General features: G+C 41.1%; 1 protein-coding gene across 1 annotated transcript; it reads left to right on the forward strand.

Moving 5' to 3' along the window:
* Nucleotides 1-864: 864 nt before the first annotated feature.
* On the forward strand, nucleotides 865-15948 carry ghdc (GH3 domain containing). The gene is made up of 11 exons (XM_084135841.1): nucleotides 865-1014; nucleotides 1456-1719; nucleotides 3157-3353; nucleotides 3709-3903; nucleotides 8642-8761; nucleotides 9301-9598; nucleotides 10983-11172; nucleotides 11864-11935; nucleotides 12449-12582; nucleotides 14866-14954; nucleotides 15043-15948. Exons 1-11 carry the CDS (start codon nucleotides 939-941, stop codon nucleotides 15262-15264), a joined length of 1857 nt encoding a protein of 618 aa, XP_083991967.1. The 5' UTR covers nucleotides 865-938; the 3' UTR covers nucleotides 15265-15948.
* The last annotated feature ends 1857 nt before the right edge of the window (nucleotides 15949-17805 follow it).

Genomic DNA, 17805 nt, shown 5'->3' on the forward strand with positions numbered 1-17805 from the left:
TAAAGAGCTTTTGATTGGACATAAAATCATGTAATTAATTTTTTTTTTATGATTTTATATTGTATATATTATAATTATTCCCTTAATCCAAAATTAGTTTAACAATTGATTTTATAATTTTAGTTTTACATATATAAATAAGCTTTAGAATCAATATATAAAGTCAAGCTTTAAAATGACTAAAATTACATGTTTGGGTTGCTGTGTACCTATAAATATTATCTATATAAAATCTAATTATATAAATTAACTTATTTTACTGATATTTGTTCATCATCCTTTTTCATCAACTCTTTTCTTCTTACTGTGTAAATACATTTAAATTCTTCAGTTTTCATAAACATATACATTTTTAGCAGTGAGAAGTTCCATATGCTTGCGCTCCATAGTTACTCTCATGAACTCATGATCAAAGTCTGATTTGATAGAAAAAGTTGATCAGCAGTATCATGGTACCAGCAAAGCCTGATTGGTTTGGTTTTGTCAACTTGAAACATCTCCTGTAACCCTGAGTTTGTTCAGCTAGCTTCATGGGTTCTGTAAAGGCTGTCAACTGAACTTAAGAGGCTGCTCACTGCAGAGCCATGGGTGGAGACTGAAGTCCAGCTCCCCTCTCTGGACGTCCAGCTCTCTAGATGTAATTTGGGTGCATCATAATGGGTGGAACTAGAAGGTCCAACCACACCCTAACCCCATCCCTCTACCCGTTAGATCCTCAGAGGTGGAGCTGGACTACTATGGGTCAAGCTCAACCCATGACGTCCAGAGAAGGGGAGCTGGACATCCTTTCTGCAGTGAGCAGCACTTGCCTTTTCGGGGACTTTGGTGGCAGCATTGAACACGAACAGTAGGTGGCGCGCTTGATCCTACCGTGTTGCACAGAAGAAGAAGTTGGTGTTAGTGTTTGGTTTCAGTTTTCAATAATACTGTCCGTCACAATGATTCGGACACATCAACATTTGTGGATCATTTTACCATGTTTTATTGCTTTATTGGCCGTGACCCTTACATGTGGTGAGTTTGTTTCTGTGATAACAATATAGTTTATTGGTAGCTCTGTCCGTTACATACAATATCAAAAAGAAACATGATAATCATACTATATGTACATTCAAACTGGTGTGGTCCCTTTTGCTTATGTCAAGGTATTGCCATCGCTGTGCGTACTATGGTACTGCTACAGCACTTCTTGGTGAGGAGCTGTCAATCCAAAAAATGAATTTGTTACTTAGAATAGTGTCAATTGACCAGGCTTTCTTTGAGTACACCTAAATGGTTGTTTTATGTTTTGGCTATAAATGATTAATACATATATACATAACTGTAAGTTGTATACATTTTATATTTACATATACATAAACCCTGTGCTGTCTGTGGTTAAATGTTGATGTGTGCATTGGCGCCCTCTTTCGTTCGGGAAGAGTCAATGCTATGCGTTATGTTCTTGTGTAACAGCTCCTGCAGGCTCATTTTTGATCCTGTGTCTTTGCTGTATGGCTCTTCTATGGAAGATAAAGATCGAGAATCGGTCCATATCGAGTCTTCTGGCTCAGTATGCTGCTATGAAGGCAGTGTGCTGGCTGGGGAATCGCCAGAGAAACAAACTGGAGAAAGACACTCAGGACGTTCATCGCGTTCAGGAGGAAACTCTGCTCATGCGCCTGCGCAAACACTCCGACACAGTCTACGGCAAACTCTACGACTTCGGATCAATCAAAGGTGATTGATTTCGAAGCGTGTTCAGTATAATAAATGTAAAAAGTACTCTTTTTTATTATTTATATCAAAACAGGGGTGTTCAATTTTAGATTTGATACTCACTTTATTTCGATTTAATAATTGAGTATTTAATCAAATTATAATCACTCATGTCATGTTTTTTGTGTTTAAATGTAAAAGCTTCACTTTATTCTTAAGTAAACTTTATTTTTGATTATTTTCTATGACCAAACTTACTGTAACTGATCAGTCTAAACTTTTGATCTGGATACTTTAATCTAATGGTCTTTAACCTGTTCTTATGTCTAATGAGAGTCTGCAATTGTTAATTTTTTTCTGGCTGAGTATCAGGACTACCTATCCGGTCTTTCACTCTGTCTTGCCTGGTTGGGAAAATGAAGTATAACCCTGCAGACTATTTTGATGTTGTACAAGTATAAAACTCTGATTGGGGTATTGCACCTCTTGATATCAGGCAATTTCCCTAAAGCTTTATTTGATATACTTTTACAAATATTATCAGGATCAGCAAGTCAAGATAAATGCCAAAAACAGCTATTTCTGCACCCATCTGTCTCAAATTTCACTCACTCATATAAAAAGTTGAGAGGGTGAACCTTTTCTTTACAGGTGGCTGAACATGATGCCACTTTTCCTCAGAGTGAAACCCAGATGTTTAAACTCATTGGGGCAAACTAGGTGTAAAACTATTACTGTCAACATTCATCTTGACTAGGGGAAGGATAGTCTGGGTGAGGGGGCCCTATTTTTAAAGTCCCTACTTTTGACATAATGGTTCTCTGGCATGGCCGATTATAAGATAAATCTTCTGATTTCAGTCCCTCGTTTTGATTTCAGTCCACCCACTGTATTAACAGGGTGACAGTTTTTAGTTGTCTATTTAGCTAAAGCCTCTGTTAAATTTTTATTTATTTGGCTAATGGCCAGTTTCTACCACTATTTCTATCACATTTGTGTTTTGTGGCAGCCACAAAATTTATGAAAAATATAACATTTAAATTTTACATTGATATACTTATTTATTAATTTAAATAAGTTTATAATTTATGCATTAGTAAATTATTAAATGCATAAGGTTTTTATTGAAAGTGCAAAATATAGTTTCATAGCTTTTGAATCTATAATGTTTTATCGCCCTTCTCCCGAAGCATTTGAAGGCTCTGACTGCATGCCACAGATATTCTGTATAGTTAATTTACGTATATTAGATATATAGTTAATTTTATTTAGGCTACATATATTAGAATCTTAGACAATAGTATATTTTCATTGAAAAAAATTCACAGAAAAAAAAAAATCTGTTGTATGTGGAGCAATTCTTTTTTACTTCTTGGCTTCTAGGCAATGGAAATTACCTGTGGGACATGACACCATCTTGTCATGAAATGTATGACAGTTTTTATTCTATCATTTCAGACACCGAAACATTTCGACAGCGCCATCCAGTCACGGATTATGACCATTATGAAAAGTATGTGGAGCGTGTGGCTAAAGGAGAGCAGAAGGTTTTAATATCGGAGAAGCCTCTTATTCTGGCAATGACATCAGGAACGTCTGGAACCAGCCGTATGCTTCTGAGCACCAGAGACACCAACACGGAATTCTTTCTACAGGTCACACATAAACATTTTTTACAAGTACAAAGTTATGTCAGCATTACACCAAAGTTTTTAAACAGGTTTTCCAAACACTCCCCCTGTCTTTCTATCGGTCAGAGTATTTATCATTCATTATTGTAGAAATGCATTATTCAGTGTGATTGGTTGCACAGAAGGCAGTGAAAAAACATGGAGAAACCTGCCAGATTCCTTAACACATGTTTAGGAGCAGAGTTTTAGAAGTAATGGGCCAATGCAGACCGACTAGCAACAAGTTTGGGGTTGTTGCAAGGGTCTTTGTACATTTCCCAGATGGCTCGAGAGGATCAGTGGGCATGTAATCTATTATTTTTGTGCACTTTTCTGGCAGGGGGTGACTGTTTGTCTAGATGCTATGAGTCGAGCCTTTCCAGCCACCAACTGTCTCCAGAAGACCCTGAAGCTTTTTTACTCGCCCCTTTTTCGTCAGAGTGAGGCAGGTATTCCCATTGGCCCCAACTCCTCAACCCCTGCCTCCTCTAGACACATGCTGCATCTGTACACCACACCAGCACCCGTCTATCAGGTAGGGGATAGATGAATATGAATTTAACATGATATTCAGTGATAATATTTGTAAATGTTAAGGTGAAAAGAGAGACAAATCATGAGAGGTTCCTCTGTTTTCCACTGTTTTAGATTTGTAGAATTTTAGAATTGTAATCAAACAATTCACAACAATTCACAGGTTAAAGCGCATGTTGTCAGGTTTTATTAAAGGCCATTTTCATAGATTTGCTTTCAACTTGTACAAATGACAATACTTTTTATACATAGTCCCCCACCCCCATTACAGGGTGCTAAAATGTCCAATCAAACACACCTGGCTGTAATTTTCAAGTAATCCTCAAAATATTAATTAGATTTTTATTGTATGTTTGATTAGTGTTGGATCTAAATTATACTCATGTGAAAGTATGGAGCAGCAGTGGTTATACAGTATTGTCATTGACTTTTTCAAACTAGCTAATGGACAGTTCTACCACGGAACGAAAGTGTGCATCATTGATCATTTTTCACGTCGAGAAATATTTTCTCAGAGGATGAGTTCTGCAGTTTAGGTTCAAGAGGAATTATCATTATGTGCAAGATCCACATCTTCCTCTGGTTACGTCGAGCTTCCTTGAAGCGATGCTCGAGTGATTAAGAATATTCCAATTTAAAATAAGATTTCCTTCGATTCCTCTGTCCTCATTTTCTTCCCTCGCATCCTAAGGCGGTGGAGCTGAGACACGAGGAAAGGAAACAAAGATGCACAAATTAGAAATGAGAAGCACCCCTAGTGTGTGTGTAACGATCACCAGCTGGAGTGCCCTTGAGAGCCACCAGAGGGCACTCCACATAGGACTCTCCTATTCACTCACAAACTACAGTTCCCATAACTCACTGCCTGGACTCATCATCACTTATCACTGATCACATTCACCTGTACCTCTTTCACTGATTGCATTCACCTGTCTCATCCTGTTAGTCTGTCTATTTATACCACGTTCATTCATTCACTCACCGCGAAGTCTTGTTAAGTGTTTCACTGCATTTCTGAGCGTTTCCCTGGTTTTCTTGTTTATTGGTTTTTTGATATCTTGCCCTGTTCCCTGGATTACTCTCTTGCCTCTGGTCCCTGGATTACTCTCTTGCCTCTGGTCCCTGCCTGTTAGTTTGTTTTGTTTGTTTCTTTGTTTTGACTGCCTGCCTGTGTATGACCCTAGCCTGTACTTTGCATTACGCCTCTGGATTGCCCTCAAATAAAGCTGCGTCTGGATCCCAACCTTCAAGTCTCAGAGCAGTTCATAACAGAAGACTTCGCCACACCCAGATCCAGCAGCTATGACCTCCAGGAATGCAGCAGTACAGATCTCGCCTGATCTTCCCAGCATGAGCCGGGAGTTCGCTGGACAGATCGCAGCCTTGGCCCTGGATAGCCTCGATCTGTTCCAGTATACCTGGGGGTTTGTTCCTCTCGCTGCCTCTTGTTCTCTGGGGGACGAGGCAATTAAGTTGTGTTACCGGCTGGGGGCTAAGGAGGTCGACCCGAGGGAGCTCCCCGATCTCTCCGGTCTGGATTGGAGAGAGGCACTCTCCAGATGTCTGGAGAGCTTCCTTCCGTGGCACGCCATGTCACCGTCTGCCCTTCACGCCAGTCCAGCCGAGCCTGCACTTCACGCCAGATCTGCCGAAGCCAAGGCAGTAAGCGTCATGCCCGCCGCGCCTGAGACAGCAGGCGACATGCCTGCCAGGCTAGAGCCCTCTTCACCGCTGGTCCCGTCCAGCACAGAGCCTTCTTCACCGCTGGTCCCGTCCAGCACAGAGCCTTCTTCACCGCTGGTCCCGTCCAGCACAGAGCCCTCTTTACCGCTGGTCCCGTCCAGCACAGAGCCCTCTTCACCGCTGGTCCCGTCCAGCACAGAGCCCTCTTCACCGCTGGTCCCGTCCAGCACAGAGCCCTCTTCATCGCTGCCCAGCACAGAGCCCTCTTCATCGCTGTCCAGCACAAAGTCCTCTTCGCCGCTGGTCCTGCCCAGCTCAAAGTCCTCTTCGCCGCTGGTCCTGCCCAGCTCAAAGCCCTCTTCGCCGCTGGTCCTGCCCAGCTCAAAGCCCTCTTCGCCGCTGGTCCTGCCCAGCTTAAAGCCCTCTTCGCCGCTGGTCCTGCCCAGCTCAAAGTCCTCTTCGCCGCTGGTCCCAACCAGCTCAAAGCCCTCGCCGCCGCTGGTCCCGTCAAGCTCAGAGTGCGCTTCTGCTGATCCAGAGACTGTTCACGTCGCTTCTGCTGATCCAGAGACTGTTCACGTCGCTTCTGCCGATCCAGAGAGTGAGCTTCACGTCACTTCTGCTGATCCAGAGACTGTTCACGTCACTTCTGCCGATCCAGAGACTGAGCTTCACGTCACTTCTGCCGATCCAGAGATTGAGCTTCACGTCACTTCTGCCGATCCAGAGACTGAGCTTCACGTCACTTCTGCCGATCCAGAGACTGAGCTTCACGTCACTTCTGCCGATCCAGAGACTGAGCTTCATGTCACTTCTGCCGATCCAGAGACTGAGCTTCACGTCACTTCTGCCGATCCAGAGACTGAGCTTCACGTCACGTCCGCCCGTCAAGTGTCTCGTCCCGCCGAGACTGAATCTGTTCCTGAGCCTGAATCTGATCTTGATACTGAGCCTGAATCTGTTCCTCTTCTTCTTCCCACGCCTGTGTCTTCGGACAAGATGGCCGACTCCACGCCTGTGTCTTTGGACAAGATGGCCGACTCCACGCCTGTGTCTCAGGACAAAATGGTCTCCGCCGAACCAGTGTCTCCGGACAAGATGGTCTCCGCCGAACCAGTGTCTCCAGACAAGATGGTCGCCGCCGAGCAAGTGTCTCGGGACAAGATGGTCTCCGCCGAGCCAGTGTCCTCAGCAGAGTTACCCTCTACAGAGATGGCTGCCGACATGCCTTTCCCTGAGCCGGTGTCTGTTCCAGTTCCTGAGCTGGAGCCAGTGTCTGTGTCTGTGTCTGTTCCAGTTCCTGTGTCTGTGTCTGTTCCAGTTCCTGAGCCAGTGTCTGTGTCTGTTCCTGAGTCGGTGGTGCCAGTTCCAGTGCCAGCTCCGGTGGTACCAGTTCCGGTGGTGCCAGTTCCAGTTCCTCCACCGTGGCCGCCCGAGGGGCCTTCACCGCCGTGGCCGCCCGAGGGGTCTTCTCCGCCCAGGCCGCCTGAATGGTCATCTCCGCCCTGGCCGCCTGAAGGTTCGTCTCCTCCTTGGCCGCCTGAATGGTCGTCTCCGCCCTGGCCGCCTGAAGGGTTGTCTCCCCCCTGGTCGCCTGCACAGCCTGCTCCACCCTGGTCATCTGCACAGCCTGATCCGCCCTGGCCTCCCATCCTGCTGCAGTATCCAGGTCCTCTGCCGCTCCACGGGCCTGGCCCTCCATCCCACCCCCGGGTCCGCCTCCGCTCCACCTCCCTCCTGGACAGTTTAGGAGCGTCTGGAATCCGCTCCTTAAAGGGGGGGCTATGTAACGATCACCAGCTGGAGTGCCCTTGAGAGCCACCAGAGGGCACTCCACATAGGACTCTCCTATTCACTCACAAACTACAGTTCCCATAACTCACTGCCTGGACTCATCATCACTTATCACTGATCACATTCACCTGTACCTCTTTCACTGATTGCATTCACCTGTCTCATCCTGTTAGTCTGTCTATTTATACCACGTTCATTCATTCACTCACCGCGAAGTCTTGTTAAGTGTTTCACTGCATTTCTGAGCGTTTCCCTGGTTTTCTTGTTTATTGGTTTTTTGATATCTTGCCCTGTTCCCTGGATTACTCTCTTGCCTCTGGTCCCTGGATTACTCTCTTGCCTCTGGTCCCTGCCTGTTAGTTTGTTTTGTTTGTTTCTTTGTTTTGACTGCCTGCCTGTGTATGACCCTAGCCTGTACTTTGCATTACGCCTCTGGATTGCCCTCAAATAAAGCTGCGTCTGGATCCCAACCTTCAAGTCTCAGAGCAGTTCATAACAGTGTGCTTGTCACATGATGTCTCTGTTTTTCAAGTTTCCTTGTTATTTCTTGAGTCCTCTGTTGTCAGGTTTTCTGAGTATGTCCAATTGTTTCTGTATTTACTCATTTGTTAAATGATTAATCCTACCTTGTTTTCTCCCTTCACTTAGTCTTTAATAATAGAATTCATTTGTTAACTGTAGCAGCCATAAAATATTAAAAGTATTATAAAAACTAAATGAACGGAAACTACATTTAAAATGCAGAATTTCAAAACTATAACACTGATGAACACACTTATTTCTGTCACACTTGTTTCTGCAGTTTTAATTCCAATGCTGAGAACAAATAAAATCATTGCCATAATAAATGGTAGTCTATCAGAACTGTGTGCCTTCAAAAAAAGCCTTGACTGCTGTCAGTGAATCACTGATTTGCTGCATTCATTTATGCACGTAATAGAAAACTGAAACAACACAATTTTAGTTGTTGGAATAAATTCATATGAATCTCATTCATGAGTTTTCGTACAATCTGCTTACGAGTCTATTTAATTTGAATCCTAAGTCTTCTTTGATTATGTCTGATTGTTATGTTTAATTATGCTGTTGTTCCTCAAGTACAAGTCATGCAGCTGGAGTCCACAAAGCTGCTGTGCATGCAATGGAAGTAACTTTGGATAAAAGTACCTGCCAACTAAAATGAAATGTGTTTAACCATAGGCTCTGTATGATCAGAACACTAGTATACAGAATCTAAAAGATACTGTTTGTTTTGTCTCTAGGTGCTGAATGAGAGAGACGCCTTGTATCTGCATCTGCTGTTTGGGCTGAAGGACCGCAATCTCGGCACGCTGGAATCCAACTTTTGCTCTACCGTCTTTTATGCCTTCAGAACCCTGCAGGTACAATGAGGACTAAAGGTCTGAGATCACTTATGGAAATGCTTCTGTATTACATTATTCATAACTTCTCTCTGTTAATAAAGCTTAAAAAAAACTTTGTTTTTAAAGGTTTAAATACAAGGCCTCAGATCACACTGACCACACTGTATAAAGCCATCTGATGAACAGAAATGCAAAAATTTCTTTGGTTCAGTGACCAAGGAATAATGCAGAATTCCTTTTAAATCATAATTCAAAACTTAGTTTATTTCCTGGTTTAAAGAGAGACAAATAATTCCAGGTTTTCAGTGTTGTTGGACCGCACTGCTCATGTTCAAAAGGAAAAAAGAAAGAAAAACACACAGTAGTGATACCATGAATACTTTTTTGTAATGAGCTGTTCAAATATGTTCTAACATTGAATACAGCTAGATAGAGTGCAACATATAATATGCTTGAGATTCTTGTCCCGCTCTTAGATTTGTCCGATCAGTTCATTGTTTTATATCTGACTCTGAATATCAGATAGACCCCATGACCTTGTGTTCATCTGCATTTAGGAACATTGGAAAGATCTTGTTGTGGATGTGGAAGTGGGCAGGATCAACTCCGGTCTGAACCTGAAGGCTGACGTGCGCTGTGCTCTAGAGAAGCTGATGAAGCCAGATCCAGTGAGAGCCACTGAGCTCACAGCCCAGTTTGAGAAAGGCTTTGAGGGGATCGCACTCAGACTATGGCCCAAGTTACACCTGGTCCTGGCAGTGGACTCAGGCTCAAACCAGATTTATGGGGAGATGTTAAGACAGAACTACTGTAAAGATGTCCCGTTCTACTCCCCTTTCTACGCTGCCACTGAAGGTGTGTTTCCGTGTGTGTGTATGTGTTTACCAGTACTGTGCAGTGGTGTTCAAAAATGAGGAGTCAAAGTTCACACTGTTTTATGTTCCAGTTACACTTAATTTTGACACTTTTTTCAGGTTAAATAAACATTATTTAGAATTGTATTAGTTGTTGTTTTCTTAATAGTGTAAGTAATGTTTCATTTATTTAAAAAAATATTTCTCATCAAGTTAGTGCTTTTAAAGCATTTTTTTAAAAACATTTATTCAAAACAGTAACTACAAGAACACAGTAAGACTTTTTATTTATGCACTGATGTTAAGCTGTTCTTTTTAATAGTCAACTTATTTTCGGATCATCAGTCATCAAATTTCCGTTAACACTGCAGGTGTCGTGATGGTCACAGACATAGAGATGTACCTTTAATTTCATCAAACTGATTGTTCACTAAAAAACCCTCACAGATCATTTCAGGTTCGAATGTGACTTGACATAAACCAGCGTTTATTTGGTTATGCATGAGATAAAAGGGGAGGCAAGAGGGACGCTGCCTCCTACCGAAATTTTAACCGCTGATGTTGGTTTGCCGCTTTAGAAAAACAGGAGATTTATACACTTTTTAATGTAATATTTTTTGTACTGTAGATTATTTTCTCATTCAGTTTTTTAAAAAAGACGCAATGCCTCCCTTGCCACCTCGGAAGAAAACCCCCTTTCTTAATTGGATTGTGATATATTAAAGAAATAAGCCATGATAAGCATTGGTTTTTAATATTTTATGTGTTATTCGTAACATATTCCCTAAGATTGCTGAAGATAATGTCATGCACTGAATTCTGACTTCAAGAATTATCTAAATTAAATTCAAAATCAAACAGTTGTGTCTGGAATACTTCACAATTCACTACCTGAAGTTGTAATAGAAATGTTTTTCTATGTCTTTATTAACGGTAATACGTTAAATACAGTTATTTGAACTAAATTCCTGCTATATGTAGATTAAATGTATTTCAATACAGCACTGGAAAATACCATCACTACATATATTTCTTTATAAATTTAAATGGCAGAGACCTCATTTTCTATTATTTTCTCATTTTCAATTGACTCTTCGTAACTAGTTTTGGACGTGTTGAGCTTTTCATCAAACTTTATGCCAATGCAGAGCAACTTGATGCAGCGACAGCTATTATAGTGGAGTGTCTTATTCCTTGCAGTAAGCAGTGTATCTCTGTCCAGGCGCTGGGTCAATATTTTAAAAAATTATTGAGAACTAGCAATGCCTACTATTCAGTACAGCAAACATTCAGCAGCAAAGTTGTGAATGGAGCATATACTTGCAGCGAGTAGAGCTCACATACATGCGTTAGTTGTGTGTAATAATCTGTAATTCATGTTTCAGGCTTGATAGGTGTGAACCTGTGGCCTCTGCAGGAGAGCAGACAGTATCTCCTGTGTCCCCGCTCCATGTTCTTTGAGTTTATACCAGAGGAGGATCTGGATTTAGAGCAGCCCAAAGTTCTCCTGATAGAGCAGCTTCAAGAAGGAAACAACTATGAGCTGCTGGTCACCAATGCCTCAGGATTATTCAGGTCAGGTACATGATCCTGCTGCTTTACATTTACTTGGTTTTCTTTACACACCCTGCTTTCCATGGAGATATTACGTTACTTTCCTCAGTTATAATTACAAAGTAAATGTCAAAGTATATTTTCATTCGATGTTAAGAGTTTTGCAGAAGTGGATGTTGTTAAAATATCTGAATGGACAATTTCTAGGAATGTACCTGATCTTCACTGAACTCTGAACAACACTTACGTTGCAAATAGGCTACAACTAATTCAATTCTTCTTCTTTTTTAATGGCATCATGTATTGGTGCAATGCTTCTTCCTCAATTCATATAAAATGTTTAGTCTTTTGTATCTTTTTACAAATCATCCTTTAACAGGTTTTTTTTTTTTTTTTTTTTGCTTAAGCCCAAAGTGTACTTCAGTTTTGACAGATACTCTTAGTGTGTGTACAGCAGACGCTTAGCTTTTCAAAGTATGTTCGATTTCATACACATATACAACAATTTCATCTTTGCACAGTGTCTGCGTTATTTCTCTCCAGACGTTTTGACCAATACAAATGTCTCACATAGCGGCTTGTCAACGTGGGCTTCTATTGTTGTTCCGTCTTTTCAGAGAAACAATAAACAGATTTTAGAAACTTAGAAAAGTAAAATATTGGTAAAATTACGTACTAGACGTTTACTAAAGTGTTTATCTATGTTTTTCAGGCATCGCATTGGAGATGTTGTGAAAGTAGTCGGGTTTCATAACCAGTGTCCAAAAGTGGAGTTTCAGTATAGGTACTCATGTTTATTATACATTATCTAATCAAGTGGTTCTTAAACTGTGATACACATTGGTACACAGCACAACACTATTTCACACTGTTTAAAAAATAATAAAATATATATTTTTTTGTTGTTGCTGTAGCTCCATTCCTGTAGAACAAACGGTGTTGGCACTTGCAACGCTGAGATCATGGGTTCATGTCCCAGGGAATGCATGAAATTGATGGAATGTGTTCCTTAAATGCAGGATAAATACACCTGCCAAATGCATTAATGTAATATATTATCTAATGGTGTGATTAGATAACACTGAACAGATTCATTATTATTCTGTTTGCCCCTGCAGCAGAATATGGCATTATGTATGCTGCTCACAGTCCTCACACTACAAATTCTTACTTACAGATTTCTGTTTTCCCAATGCTGGAAAATTTTATCAAAGTTAGTACCTGAATGTTTGAGAAGCACTGATCTAATCAATTAAAAACATATTTCTGTGTTATTGTTTCTTTAACGTGTGTTCAGGCGTGGTCAGATGTTGAGCGTGCGTGGTGAGAAAGTGTCTGAATCGCTGTTTTTGAGGGCCCTTAAGAGGACAGTGACGCAGTGGCCAGGATCCAGACTCATAGACTACAGCTGTGTTGAGAGTGGTATTCTAGGTAATGTTTGAGTTTCATCAAATTCTTTGTCATTTAAAGGAATGTTCCAAGGTCTTACAATTTAGACAAATATATACAACAGCAGATATTCACCTACAAGCAATGGAGACACGAGGCTACTTTTTGAGAGGTAACTTCATTTTCAGAGAGAATTGTCATGTGAATAAGTGACCATTCACACCGAAAGGATTTTTGTGTCACCTACGCTGTTTTTCAGTTGTTTTCCTGTGAACATGCACTAGATGGGTGTTTTTGACCATTTTTGTTGTTTTTTGTGCCATTTTTGTGTTTTAAAACGTGTCTAGAGGCGCCTTTGTTCTGCTTAGGTGTACAGAGTCTTATTGAAGTGTGTAATAATAGTTACATGAATGCTAAATGTACTCCAAAAAAAAAAGAACTAAAATTTTAACACAAGCATATATACTCACCTAAAGGATTATTAGGAACACCTGTTCAATTAATCATTAATGCAATTATCTAATCAACCAATCAAATGGCAGTTGCGTCAATACATTAAGGGGTGTGGTCCTGGTCAAGACAATCTCCTGAACTCCAAACTGAATGTCAGAATGGGAAAGAAAGGAGATTTAAGCTATTTTGAGCGTGGCATGGTTGTTGGTGCCAGACGGGCCGGTCTGAGTATTTCACAATCTGCTCAGTTACTGGGATTTTCACTCACAACCATTTCTAGGGTTTACAAAGAATGGTGTGAAAAGGGAAAAACATCGAGTATGCGGCAGTCCTGTGGGCGAAAATGCCTTGTTGATGCTAGAGGTCAGAGGAGAATGGGCCGACTGATTCAAGCTGATAGAAGAGCAACTTTGACTGAAATAACCACTCGTTACAACCGAGGTATGCAGCAAAGCATTTGTGAAGCCACAACACGCACAACCTTGAGGCGGATGGGCTACAACAGCAGAAGACCCCACCGGGTACCACTCATCTCCACTACAAATAGGAAAAAGAGGCTACAATTTGCACGAGTTCACCAAAATTGGACAGTTGAAGACTGGAAAAATGTTGCCTGGTCTGATGAGTCTCGATTTCTGTTGATACATTCAGATGGTAGAGTCAGAATTTGGCGTAAACAGAATGAGAACATGGATCCATCATGCCTTGTTACCACTGTGCAGGCTGGTGGTGGTGGTGTAATGGTGTGGGGGATGTTTTCTTGCCACACTTTAGGCCCCTTAGTGCCAATTGGGCATCGTTTAAATGCCACGGCCTACCTGAGCATTGTTTCTGACGATGTCCATCCCTTTATGACCACCATGTACCCATCCTCTGATGGCTACTTCCAGCAGTATAATGCACCATGTCACAAAGCTCGAATCATTTCAAATTGGTTTCTTGAACATGACAATGAGTTCACTGTACTAAAATGGCCCCCACAGTCACCAGATCTCAACCCAATAGAGCATCTTTGGGATTTGGTGGAACGGGAGCTTCGTGCCCTGGATGTGAATCTCCATCAACTGCAAGATGCTATCCTATCAATATGGGCCAACATTTCTAAAGAATGCTGTCAGCACCTTGTTGAATCAATGCCACGTAGAATTAAGGCAGTTCTGAAGGCGAAAGGGGGTCAAACACAGTATTAGTATGGTGTTCCTAATAATCCTTTAGGTGAGTGTATATAATTTTTTTTTGTATTGTTTTTTCCCATCTGTGCATACCCTCAGATGAAATCCTACAGGTGCCCCTGATATACAGCCTAGGCAATTTTATTTAAGTAGCACTTTACAATACAGATTGCTTCAAAGCAGCTTAACAATGGTAAACAGGAAACACAGCATCAGTTCATCAATTATGAAATGATTTCAATGCAGCTATAAACAGCTCTACAGAAGACAATAGTGTCATTATTCAGCTTGAGTCAGTTCAATGTCCCCAACTAAAGAAGCCAAAGGCGACAGTGTCAGGGAACCCAAAATCCATCAGGTGACAGAAATGGGGAAAAAAAATCATGGAAGAAACCAGGCTCAGCCGAGGGGCCGGTCTCCTCTGGCCATATGAGCAAACATGGTGTGATTTATGATTCCAGGCTGCATCCAGCACCTCAAGGACTGGAATTTCGTTTCAACCCTCCCCTGATCATTATACATGTCAGCATAAGACTAGTGTGATTGAATTTTGACCCTGTCTGCAACGTAAATAGAGTACAAGTTGTAATGAATCTAGAACATAACTTGAATTTTCCTAAGATCGATCTTGCGTATAATACTGAAATGGAAATACGTGCAGTAAACCTGTCATTTAATTTGTTATTTGTGTTTGCTGTAGGCAATGCATCTGGAATATCTCAGCCGCATTATCTTGTGTTTGTTGAGCTAAAGGGTGTGAGGAACCTCTCAGAGGAACAAAGATACAAGGTGACTATCTATAATGTTCATTAAAAAACTTTTAAGAAACCCTTCTCTTTAACTGCTCATAATTTAGATATCTTTTCAAATCCAACAGTTAGACCACTGCCTACAGGAGGACTCTGACATCTACAGATCCTTCAGGATGAAGGGCAGCATCGGACCAATGAGAGTTCAGCTCGTTCGCGATGGATCTTTCCAAGAACTGAAAGATCGCATGATGGCCTTCTCTAGTGTTTCGTCCAACACCTTCAAAATGCAGCGTGTGATACGTAGGAGAGAGTTTGCAGACTTTCTACTGCAGAGGGCTTTCTCATGAGCATTTCAATTAGAGATGAAGGCTCTGATACAAAGCTGAGGTGTCATTTTTGGCTGTTAAAATAGTTTCTCCTATCCTATTTGTATATGCAGAGACAACTGTAAATAAACCATTGGTAGGGCGATTCCCTGAAAAGTGTAACAGTGTGCCCCTGTCGCATTTTCAAAGCAGACCTCTGGAACAGGCTCAACCAGGGGCATGAGTTGTCCATCCGATGGAGGTGTAGGATTACAAATTAAAGATCTGCTGATCCTACATCCTTACATAACATCACATGAAAAACTAAGGTGAACTACACAGTATTGGGCATCAATTTACTGATCAGATTCAATATAGTTTCCATTGAAGGGGTTTTGTCAGTCTTTGATCTTACTACTGAGAGTCAAACTATGTGTGAATGTTTACATAGTCTTAGTTCTTGTGGCCATGTGATGTTTATACAATTGAGGGGTACCGTTTTTTTTTTTGTCTGAGGCAATTTCCTGTATTGTCTTTTAAATTATTTGATTTAGTGGTCATCTCTAAGGCTGTGTGTAAGGTCAACACTTTTAAGGACTGTCAGCACCTTTAAGGACTGCCCACTGAATGCCTATAAGATACCATGTAAAGTTCCCGTAGTCAGACTTGATGACTGCAGCTACCGACAGCTCGTGTTCTCAATAAAGAATCCTGCTGAAGATGCAACCAAGTCTCCTGGTCTTCGCTTCTGAGTGTCCTTCAGAGGTCACAAGGATCATTTGGGAAACTTGTCTGCAGATCTGCTTGGGGCTGATGGTTGAGTGATGGTTCTTGATCCTGCAGGACCACAATACTGCACATTTCGGATGTGTCCCTTATTTACTGTAGCACAGCAGATTTCTATCATTAGGGTGTATTCAAGAAAGGAGATTTAGCAGTTTAACTAGGTAAGTTAATTTAGAGTAAGCGCTAACCCAAATGTTCGGTTCCTGAGTAACTTTCAGGCTATGTTCATGCAAATGTTGCAGGGATATGTAGCAAATTAAACTATGTATTTTTCATAACATACTTTAAACAACATAAATAAAAAACAATGTCAGAAATAAATCTGGCCTGCCTGTTGTTGATCAGCCATTGGACAAACTGGCATTATTCTAGTATTATATTATATTATGTATCTCTTTTTTCAGTTAATGTTTGGTTACACTTTTACAAGTGTCCTTGTTACAATGCAATTGTACATCTAAGTACTGAGTAATTTTACTTTATGGTGTATTTTAGGGTTAGGATAAGGGTTTGGTTTAGGGTTAGTTGTATGTAATTGTGCATAATTTACTGTTATTACTGCAGTAAGTACATGTATCATGTAACAATGACACTGTAAAATAGTGTTATCTAATGTTGAAAAAAATGGTGTTGTAAATGCCTGACAATCATGCCAGTAAATCTTTGACTCTATATGTGACTTTCTGTTGGCCTCTGTGAATAGGTGGCGATAATTGACCACCGTTTTGTATTAGCATGTCATTAAATCATCAATTCAAGTGAATTGTTGAAAACACCAAATTGTTCACAAGTGAAACAATGGACCTGAACGTAACAATTTCACTTTTGCGATTCATTCAAAAGCATTGAATCATTAACTAACAAAGCACCACTAATTATATCTTTATAATTATTCTTAGTAATAATATCTATAATTTCTAGAATAAATGAAATGAAATATTATGATATAAATTTTAAATTCCTGCAAAGAGAAGGAAAAACTTGGCATTGTGGAAGAAAGTCATTCATTAAAAGTTATGTGCTGTCATACTTATTAATTTTCATTTTTGATTGACCATTCTTTTTTTATTATATTATGGTATGGTTGTATATCACAAAAAAGCTTTCTCCCACTTATCAACTCTGAGACGTATTCTGAGACGCAATGATGTTCTCTATCATAGGTTCACTCATGACAATAGGAAATGCCCTTGGGGCGGTGCTGATTGTCTGAACCCGTATAGAATCACGTCAATATACTGGCTGATGGCGCGGGCGTCGCCTTCAGCAGCACAAAGTTACTCACTCTTGATATAGTGAACGCACCATCTGCTCCTCAGATTTTCCAAATGCCTCGGTCTGTCTCATGCTCGCAAGGCTATTCATGGTGCCCCTGGCTGCAGGTTTTGTGAGAATTTTAAACATAAAAACTAACCGATGCGAGGCTTGCTTGCTTGTTTTCTTGCTTTGAGATGGATTCATCCACTCTCCCCCGTTGTTCCCTTTCGTAGTCACTCCGAGTTACGTCGGATGACGACGAATGGGGTTTCGCTTAGAAAGCCTATCATCTTCGAGTATATAAAATGAGCCAATGGCAATGAAATGCCATGGGTCTGTGGAATTTGCATAGCGTATCTCCGTCCCACCCTGGGGGTATATAAGGAAGTGCGCTGGCAACATGCAGATATGTTTTCGCTTCGGAGCCAAGTTGATGTACTTCACTCCACAAGCCAATCCTGAGATTCATCTCTCTTCTCTTCGAACGAGCCTCTCTCCAAGTGTTGGTGTGACAGCGAGTTCCAGCGAGTGCACATTCCA

The sequence above is a fragment of the Abramis brama genome (assembly GCF_963993115.1).
Source record: "Abramis brama genome assembly, chromosome: 14".
NCBI lineage: Eukaryota > Metazoa > Chordata > Actinopteri > Cypriniformes > Leuciscidae > Abramis > Abramis brama.